We start from the raw sequence: 9,923 nt of genomic DNA on the forward strand, positions 1-9,923 counted from the left end.
ATCGAAGAAACCGAAAACCGAAAAACACGGTCAGCCAGCTGAAGCACCTCAAAGCCCGCGGCGAACCCACCAAGGGCAGCCTGAAGAAGATGACCAACCGAGACTGAATTCAACTTGAAGATGCATCTGCCAAAAGAGACCACCAACCAGAAGGACGACCGAAGACTGGGGCGAGCAGGGCAAACTAAAGATGCCAGGACATCCCTGAGGGAGTCCTCGAAGACCAGTCCCGGCCGAAAGTCCAGGAGAGAGAAGTCCATGGCTGAAGAAGAGAAGACCGGGGGAGGAAGGAGCGAGGAGCAGGACGTGAGCTAGGAGCCGACGAGGGATGACGCTTGCTCCGCTAAGTGCCAGCCATTGAGCTCAATACTTGAGGCTTGATAGGGAGAGGAGTGAGGCAGCTGATCACATGGACCTCCATCCGAGGACAGTTCCTCTTCCGAAACAGAAAGGAGAGTGCAGGGACCAGCATGGCCTGTACAGTATTGTGTTTGCCCTTTTTCTTTGGCAGTCCCTAATGTTCCTTTCGGTGGCACAAAGCATCGAGCATCTCGCGCTCGCGCGAGTAACCAAACCCAGATAGCGGAGATCTCCCCGGCTTCAACAGAGAAATGGTCTGGAGGAGGGGGAGTAGGGACGAAGGACACGTCGCTTGGCTTTAATCCAGGCTTCCCAATTCCCACACAAGCTCGCGGCGCCTCTGTTCCCCTTTTCCTACTCGTGGAAACCCCATTCCCAATTCCCACACAAATTGCTGGTGGAGAGGTGGGCCCTGTTTGTTTCGGCTTCTGGCAGCTTCTGGCCACCAAAAGCTATTGTGGAGTGCTAAATGCTCAACTTTTCAGCCAATTTCTATAAATTTCGTTGGGGGCAAAAACCATCCAAAATCAACATAAACACATAATCGGTTGAGTCGTTGTAATAATAGAAATTCGTCATTTTTTAGATCATGAGCCTTATTAACAACTTTATCCTCTTCCACACGTAATCGTAATGATACTCAAATTCTCCCTACAGCCAGATTATCCCTACAACCAGATTTTCAGAAAAGTTGGTCAAAACACTACCCGCGGCGAGTCCTCGAGAACAGTCTCCCGAGTCCCGAGTCCCAAGTACCAAGACCCAACTCACCAATGGTCCAATAGAACAGACGTTGGTCCACATTTGCAATCGATGCCCTCGAGCCGCCACGCAGTCGGGTTGACAGTTCTACTACTCTCCACGACTTGACGCGAGGGCGAGGCCCTTCTTCGGCGGCTCTCCGCACGGCGCTGGACAAGAAGGTGGAGGAGGTTTGGTTTCCCTCGTGGCCCCGTCGCCACCTCGCCAAGGCTAGGGACGGAACGGAACGCCGCCCAGAGGCTCCTCTGCCTACTCGAAGGCCTGGGTAATTTATTTTCGCCATCCTCGATTGCTATAAGCCTGATCGGGGGAAATTTGGGGTCTTGAGGTATTCAGACTTCTGAAATTGAATCGCAGGAGGCAAGGGATCATCGATACACCATCCTGAGCCAAGAGCCCTCTGTTGCCTGATGTGCGCGCTTTCATAAGCTCCTAGTTTGACTCCAAAGTTGGAAATTGCTGGCAGCTTCAGCCAAGTGGTAGTTGATTGGAAGCTGAACTGTTGGTTCATGTAACAGTAGATTGCAACGCGGGTTGCAAGTTCACGGACCAACAAGCAGTTACTTAGCTATTGGGAGTTCATTTGACTCTTCTGCGATAACACAGTGAGAGATGGACGGGTTCATGGCAAGTGCAGCGACAGGGGTGATGAGCTCCCTTCTCGCCAAGCTCGCTGAGCTGCTTGGGGAGGACTACAAGATGCAGAGGGGCATGAGGCGCGAGATCGCGTTCCTCAAGGATGAGCTGGGCAGCATGAACGCGCTGCTGGAGAGGCTAGCCGGCTCGGAGGCGCTCGATCCGCAGACCAAGGAGTGGAGGGACCAGGTGAGGGAGATGAGCTACGACATCGAGGACTGTGTCGATGGTTACATGCGTCAGCTGCAGCACGAGCCGCAGAGGAACAGTGGAATCACGGGATTCTTCCTTGGGTATGTGCAGAAGGTGAAGGATCTCGTTACCCGTCACGAGATTGCCGAGCAGATTCAGGAGCTCAAGGCTCGGATCGTTGAGGCTAGCCACAGAAGGAAGAGGTACAAGATTGATGACACAGCTAATTCTGGTGCCGCCAATGTGATCCCTGTGGACCGTCGGTTGCCAGCGCTCTATGCAGAATTGGGTAGCCTTGTTGGTAGCGATGTTCCTAGAGATGAGATTATCAAGCTACTTGATGATGGGGCGCTGGCCGTAAAGGTGGTGTCTATTGTGGGCTGTGGAGGACTGGGAAAGACTACTGTCGTGAATCAGGTTTACATAAACATCGCCGAGAAATTTGATTGCCAAGCCTCTGTGTCCTTGTCCCAAAATCCTGATATGGTGAACATATTCCGGTCGATACTGTCTCAAGTCAAGAAAGATGAGTGTGGTAGCACCAGCTCATGTGACAAGGAACTTCTCATCAATGAATTGAGGGATTTCCTTAAGGACAAGAGGTATCTTAAATTTATCCACCTTTTAGAGTAATTATTTTCGTTATTATGTCACAAACTGAATACTAACCCACACATCAATTTTTTTTATATTCTCCTAAAATCAATATCTGTCTTAACAGGAATTCAGTGACAACAGACACTAGAAAATTAACTTCTCCATAACATTATTACATTAGGACTCTTAAATTTAAAGGTGGAGATATGAGGCTTTTCTCACATTTTCCACAATATAGTGTGCATATATCAATTTACAGGTTTCGATTGAATCATAGCTCTATTTCATATTTAGGTATTTTATTGTAATTGATGACATATGGAGTACCCAAGCATGGAAGACAATTAAATTTGCTTTGGTTGAGAATACTTGCGGCAGTAGAGTAATAGTGACAACAAGAATTGGTACTATTGCCAAATCTTGTTCATCCCCATTCCATCATCTCGTATATGAATTGAGGATGCTAGGTGAAGATGACTCCAAAAGGCTATTCTTTAGAAGAATTTTTGGCTCTGAGGACAAGTGCCCTCACCATTTAAAAGAGGTTTCAGTTGAAATAATTAAGAAGTGTGGTGGTTTACCATTGGCAATCATTACTATGGCTAGTTTGTTGACTACTAAATCATATACCAGAGCTGACTGGTTGAAGGTTTCTAATTCAATTGGATCTGGGCTAGAGAAAAATTGTGATGTGGAGGAAATGAACATGATATTATCTCTGAGTTACAATCACCTTCCTCATCATTTAAAGACTTGTTTATTGTATCTAAGTATGTTTCCTGAAGATTATGTGATCAAGAGGGATTATTTGGTAAGAAGGTGGGTAGCAGAAGGATTTGTTAGTGCACATGGTAGAAGAAATCTGGACGATGAAGGCGAATGCTATTTTAATGAACTTATCAACAGAAGCTTAATACAACCGGTAGATTTTCAGTATGATGGTAGAGTATATGCATGCCGGGTTCATGATATGATTCTTGATCTGATTACATGCAAGGCTGTTGAAGAAAATTTCATAACTGTTGTTACTAATAGAAAACAAATGTTGCCCTCACATGGCAAGGTCCACCGACTGTCACTTGAGTACCATGGTCTTGAAACCTTAAGAACAAATCCCATTTTTACTACTCATGTTCGGTCCCTGAACATATTTAGATACTCTGAAGAAATGCTTCCTCTTTCAGGCTTGCACTCCCTAAGAGTGCTTGATCTAGATGGCAATGAGAATTTGGAAAGCTGTTACCTTGAAGATATAGGGAAGTTATATCAGTTGCGATACCTACGGATTAAGGCAAGTAATATTACACTTCTGGAAAGGATAGAAGAGCTTCAGTGTTTGGTAATACTGGATCTTCTGAATTGCCCTAATCTAGGTGAATTGCCTAGAAGTATTGTTCAACTTCGGAACTTGAAATGGTTAACTGTTCATCGAGCGAACTTGCCAGATGGAGTTGGGAACATGCAAGCGCTAGAGTTTCTTTCACTTGTAGTTGTGGACTACACTACCTCAACAAACTTATTGGAAGAGCTGGGCAGCTTGACCAAATTGAGAACTCTTAGGTTGGATTGGCGCATCAACCCCCTGCACAGGGATAAAAAAACATATGAGGGTAATTTTGTTTCTTCACTTGGCAAACTAGGCAGTTCAAACCTTCGATACCTAACACTCATCAGTCCATGGTCACTCGACTTCCTGTTGGAACCTTGGTCCCCAACTCCACATTTCCTTCAGGAGTTAGTGATCAAAGGATGGCATCTCAACAATATTCCAGTCTGGATGGCCTCGCTAACCAACCTCACCTACCTGGACGTTGAGGTTAAAGTTAGACAAGAAACTCTCCAGATCCTCGGAGATTTCCCTGCCTTACAATTCCTGAAGGTGTCCTCAAATGCAGCAGGATCTGAGGCAATGTGCCTTGTCGTCAGCAACGATGGATTCCGATGTCTGAAGAAGTTCAGTTTCGTTGGCTGGGTAAACATGATGTTCAAAGAAGGAGCTGTTCCAGCGCTTGAAACTCTTGAGTTTCAAATCATAGCGCACGAGATGCATACTGCACGCAGATTTGGTCCTCCTGATTTCGGCATCAGCCACCTCTCCACCCTCAGGAATCTCGTCGTCAATGTTCACTGTGAAGGTTCAAGGGTTAAAGAGGTGGAGGCAGTAGAGGCTGCTATCCAGAAGTCAGCCAGTACGCTTCCTAATTATCCCACACTAGGTTTGCACAGATTTCTCGAGTCAGAACTGGTAAAAGAATGACGTTAATGGAGAAGCGGCAGAGCCATGAGGGAGGACAAGAAACAGCTAATAAGCCTTGTCTAGTTCTGCTCCCAAGTGCCTTAAGGTATGGACTATGGAGTAATGAGTACTTAGCTCTATTTGCAGTTCTTATGCAAGTCATTGGTTATATAATATACCCAGGATTTGTTTTTTATGTACTGCCTTCAATCTTCATGATGCAACAAATGCCCACTGTCTAAAGCTTGACGATTTGGGGAGTTTACTTCAGGGATGAATATGTTCCACTATATTATGAAGCTTCAGTCCATACCAAGTTAATTAGTTTATATTTGACCTAGTTGTATGTCATATATACAGTATAACTTAGTACTTACAATACCAACTTAAAGGCTGACCGAACAGTGCTAGTTTTCAGCTACTCCTTTTTCCCGACGAATACGCGCAGATGCTAGAGGCCTGGTGCTATCACTATATCACAGGAAGTAACCTGAGCATCTTGGTTCCGCCTTGGTGCTACTATCTACCTATCGGGCATCATCAGCAAACTCTATGGTACATCATAGTAAGGGTCACAAAAAAAAAAACATGCTGAGGATTGGAGGAATCTTTTGACATGAAAAGCAAGACATAGCAGGTTATACATACATAGATGCGCACAGGTGCTCTATCTGAATCAGATGCCCTTGCTGAACAGGAGCAGCAGCCACCCATTGTATCTCTAGAATGAAATGCTTACTACAGGCTATCCTCTAGCTGACGTTAAAAACCAAAGTCCCGTTGTTCATATCCCTACAAAGAGAAACCCTGTGCTGGTGCAAGGACAGGAAATCGTGTGATAAATACAAATGGTGTGGAAAGAGCTTAACAATGCAACAATATCTATGTAGCACTAGCACCATAATGGAGACGATTCTAAATATCACGGAGTAAACTGCGGCCTAGTCAACTCTAGCAACTGCCTGTATGCAGTCCAGTGATAGTATCTGTTTACAGTAGTAGCAGCCACGATAATTGGAGGGCGTATAGTTTTGCCGGGAAAAGGAAATTATGGAACTTCGAAATAAAATTCTGTGCGGAATTTTAACAAAAAACTACAGCCAGCGGATGCTGGGCCTTTTAAACGAAAAATACCGCGCTGCAGAGAGCCCACGCAGTACCGGCCTATTCTGCCCATCTCAGACTAATCTGCTACAGTGTAGCCCACTAAACCCAAATCACCACCACCAGTCCACCACTGCCCGCGCTGATGCTAAAACCTCTTGTGCTCTCCTCCCACTCCCAGTCCCACAGGCTCCCAGCAGCTCGATTCGCTCGCCTAGTCGCCTTCTCGAATTCTCCCGCAAACTTGACGCTGAAGCCTGCACGAGAGGACATGGCCATGGCCACGCCCACGCGTGTCACGGCAGCAGCAGTCGTCCTCCGGGTTCTCTCGTTGCTGATCCTGCTGCGCACGGGCACGTGCGCCGACGACTACTCGGCGTTCGTGTACGCGGGGTGCTCGCAGGGCCGCTACAGCGCCGATTCGCAGTACGCGTCGGGGGTGGACTCCGTGCTCACCTCGGTCGCCAGCAGCGCGCCGTACGCCCCCTACGACAACTTCACCTCGCCGACCGACTCGTCCGTGGTCGGCCTCTACCAGTGCCGCTCCGACCTCCCCGCCTCCGTCTGCAGCGGCTGCGTCCGCTCCGCCATCTCCAGGCTCTCCTCTCTCTGCGCCTGGGCGGTCGGCGGCGCGGTGCAGCTGCGGGCCTGCTTCGTGCGATACGGGAACGACTCGTTCCTGGGGAAGCAGGACACGGCGGTGCTGTTCAAGAAATGCGGCGGCACGCCCGGGGACGCCGGCGGGGTGGCCATGAGGGACTCGGCGCTCGGCGCGCTCGTGGCCGCGGCGGCGCCGGCGGGCGGAGGGTTCCGCACCGGAGGGTCCGGCGCCGTGCAGGCCATGTCGCAGTGCGTGGGGGACCTCGGCGCCAAGCCCTGCTCCGACTGCGTCTCGGCCGCGGCCGCACAGCTCAAGGCCGGGTGCGGTTACGCCACGGCCGGCGAGGTCTACCTCGGCAAGTGCTACGCGCGCTTCTGGGCCAACGGTGGCGGAGGTTTCAGTAGCAGCAGCAGCAGCGCCGGCCGGCATGGATTTCGTCTAGTCCACGTGGTCGCCGCCGGTTTATTCTTCCCCTCCTTGGCTTATGCCTCACTTGCCATATAGGTATTGTTGCACCGTGCGGTGATGTTGAGACTGGAGCAGTAGCTATGCTGTGTTTTGTCATCATGCTTGAGATTTACAGCTCAGTTTTTGCTCTTGTGCTCAAACTCAAATGGTGTTCATGTAGCTTAACTCTGTCTCTTTCTTTCTCAAGTCTTATAACTGTAAATTTCTTACGTCGTATGCATGCAAACTATGCTAAATCATGTATAAGTAATCTTTTTACTACAGCTTACCACCATTATTAATCTTATGATCCAGGGGCGGAGCTAGAGTCATTTGTGAGTGTCATCTGACACTGATGGATCTTAGAAAACCAGTAAAGCAGTAAAATGTACTGTCTTGTCTCTGTTCTCGAATATTTGTCGCCGGCTAGTTCATTTTTGAACTAAAACGCGACAAATAAAAAAACGGAGGGATTAATGTTTACTGCTTTATAGTGTAGATGATCCTATCCTGTAATAGGGATGACTGTTATTGGCTGGCTTCGTGATCTTATCTTACGTTTCATGAGGTCTGATGCCGTTCTACTGCAGATCAGAATTTGCAGCAGCTTTGGCTATCCATGCAATTTACCTACCAAGAAGTTTGGCAAGATGATCTCTCCGAGATTATCACTGATGTAGGGTGACACCATGAGGCGCCCAGATCATCTGGCCTATCGCTAACCACATCCAAAACTGAAGCAGAGTCTGAAAACATTCGGGTACTAGTAATGTGAGTATACCTGCACTGCGAGTACCCTGATTGAGATGGGTTAGAGCTTGTTTGACCACACTTCAATGTTCAGTCTACTACATATAAGGAGGTGCGGATTGAGATCTTGTTTAGATGTCCATCAGCTAGCTGCATGTGTTCAGCGGTTTGGTGTGAAATCTAAACTAAATTCACACATGAATGAACTAAGGTCAATATCTGGACATACAACAAGTCCTAAGATAGAAAATTAACTAGCGTTCCACCTGATTAAGATGGATTAGAGTGCAGGCAGCCGAATAGAGACTTAAGTGGATAGAGAAAACATACGTGTGTACTTGTTTACAAAACCCAGTAGTGCTAATACTTGGTTTTGAGGGCAGCAAGGCCACATATACTGATCCTGGTCGTCTCGGCGGCTCATCATGCATGCCGCGCCCAAAGTCACTATATGTGACAGCAGGCACAGCACGAGCGATGAAAAGAGCTTTAGTTTAGTTTTGCCTGCCTTTATCTTTTCCTCGGAGCGAGCTTTGTTTTTTCTCTGTAGCTTTCGATGTGGACTCGCTTTTTCTTTTTCTTTTTGGTCCAGCTGAGTTCTAGTATATCTGGGAGTGGATTCAAATGATTCAGCTTTTGCGTGGCTAGAATTGTGAAACGATCAAACGAAGGGATAGCTGCGTGTTGGTTGCTTTCGTTTGCTTTTTGATGTTCTCTGGTAGGTGCAGCATTGAGCCTCTTTCGTTAATTAATTACTAGGTTAGCTTGTTGATGCTACTTGGGAAAAGGTTAGTGTTAACTACTCTCTTTTTACAAATCTAGTTAAACTTGAGAGAGTTTGTCCGACACAGATGAATCTATAGCGACAACTATATTTCAGAACGGATGAATTGTTTCTCTACCACTTGTGTTCGAGTTCCGAAAGTGAAGGTGAGTAGTACTCGCCATCATCATCAGCTTCATGGCGGCAGTTAGTACGTAGTAGCTCCATCTACTACTACCTGAATCGCCTCGTTGAGAATGAGAAGAGCTGTTCTGCCGGTGGACCTTCTCTGAATTTTCACAGTTTCCTGCAGATCATTGTACTCCTGCACCAGTTCTGGTTTGCAGGAGTGCAGAGTGAGCTCGTCCTTATAGCTCCTTTGATTTGAAATGCTGCACACATAGAGGCTGTGGTTCGTTGCAAGGTTTGGTGTGGCAGTTAGATAGATATGATTGGATCAACCGGCCGGGGCAGTGGCTTTTGCTCGGACGCCGCCTTTGCTTTGCCTGCCGACTGTGGTTGTTGCTATCATTCCGGCCTCCTTTTGGGTCTCGTAAATGGCCAAAAGAAGGAGCAACAGCGACGTGCATCGCCGGGGACAAGCTAAAAGACTGCACTGCACTTCCCGGTGCTTGTTGTCAATTTGCCAAGAGATCCCAGGGTCCATACTGACAACAAAGGATACTTGGACATCTTCGTGAGACAGTGCATAGGTGGGCCGGGTCAAGTATGATGATGGTGTTGGGCCCTGCTTCGTGGGAATGCCTCCATTTGCAACTGAGACCTAACCTTAACGGCGAAGAAAACCTCCCATTTATTTGCTTCGCCTGCTCATCTCATCTCATCTCCACGATTTATCTTCGTCTCAAACGAAAGCAATCCACAGAGACAAAATAATATAAAAAAAACTTTATTTGTTTGAACTGCTACAACTTTAATCTATAGAGATAAAATATTATAAAACCCGTAGCCATAACTAAATTAAAACGGCAAACAACAAAACCTTCATTTCCTTCGGTCTCCACGCGTCTGCAGCTCTGCTAAAACCGGAGACCGGACCCGTACACGAGGATCTCAGTGGTCGGCACCAAATTTGGCGTGCCCACCTGCGCATCCGTCCCACGGATTACAAAACCGTTCCACTGGTAAAAACCACCACCCACCGGTAACGGTTTACCAACGGTAAACCGATAAAAACCGGTAAAAACCGACCGGTTTGACCAATTCAAATCAATTTCATTTGAACCGGTTTACCGGTGAAAAACGGTGAAAATCGGTGAAAAACCGGCGAAAAACCATTCTAAACCGCCGGTTAATCGCGAAACTAACCGGTTTTTTATGTTTTTTATAGAAAAAATGGAAAATTTTGACAAGATTTATTTATAGTTTGCTCAATTCACATTGCACAGTAAATATTAATTAATCTACACAGCATGTATTCACCAAAATAACATATAACGTACATATGAAACCAC

General features: G+C 47.1%; 2 protein-coding genes across 6 annotated transcripts; both read left to right on the forward strand.

Moving 5' to 3' along the window:
- Positions 1 to 1,120: 1,120 nt before the first annotated feature.
- Positions 1,121 to 7,541, forward strand: LOC103627692 (disease resistance protein PIK6-NP). 5 transcript variants are annotated; one of them, XR_004849703.1, is made up of 4 exons: positions 1,123 to 1,387; positions 1,480 to 2,552; positions 2,842 to 4,889; positions 5,202 to 5,697. XR_004849703.1 is itself a non-coding variant. In XM_023300209.2 (3 exons), exons 2-3 carry the CDS (start codon positions 1,735 to 1,737, stop codon positions 4,802 to 4,804), a joined length of 2,781 nt encoding a protein of 926 aa, XP_023155977.1. In that variant the 5' UTR covers positions 1,121 to 1,387; positions 1,480 to 1,734; the 3' UTR covers positions 4,805 to 5,088. The 5 variants fall into 5 exon arrangements, 4 of the variants coding, with proteins under 4 accessions (XP_023155977.1, XP_008646208.1, XP_023155978.1 ...); XM_023300209.2 differs by lacking the exon at positions 5,202 to 5,697 and having other exon boundaries at positions 1,121 to 1,387; positions 2,842 to 5,088; XM_008647986.2 differs by lacking the exons at positions 2,842 to 4,889; positions 5,202 to 5,697 and adding an exon at positions 7,251 to 7,541 and having other exon boundaries at positions 1,128 to 1,387.
- Positions 6,073 to 7,242, forward strand: LOC100285264 (secretory protein-like). The gene has a single exon (NM_001158158.2). The coding sequence runs from the start codon at positions 6,159 to 6,161 to the stop codon at positions 6,990 to 6,992; it is 834 nt and encodes a 277-aa protein (NP_001151630.2). The 5' UTR covers positions 6,073 to 6,158; the 3' UTR covers positions 6,993 to 7,242.
- Positions 7,542 to 9,923: the final 2,382 nt, after the last annotated feature.

The sequence above is a fragment of the Zea mays genome, chromosome 5, assembly GCF_902167145.1.
Source record: "Zea mays cultivar B73 chromosome 5, Zm-B73-REFERENCE-NAM-5.0, whole genome shotgun sequence".
NCBI lineage: Eukaryota > Viridiplantae > Streptophyta > Magnoliopsida > Poales > Poaceae > Zea > Zea mays.

What these genes read in the sequence shown, in the direction of transcription:
- LOC103627692 (XM_023300209.2), top strand. Translation starts at nt 1,735, where the DNA reads ATGGACGGGTTCATGGCAAGTGCAGCGACAGGGGTGATGAGCTCCCTT. An exon ending in GATTTCCTTAAGGACAAGAG is followed by an intron (nt 2,553 to 2,841) that starts GTATCTTAAATT and finishes TTTCATATTTAG; the next exon opens with GTATTTTATTGTAATTGATG.
- LOC100285264 (NM_001158158.2), top strand. Translation starts at nt 6,159, where the DNA reads ATGGCCATGGCCACGCCCACGCGTGTCACGGCAGCAGCAGTCGTCCTC.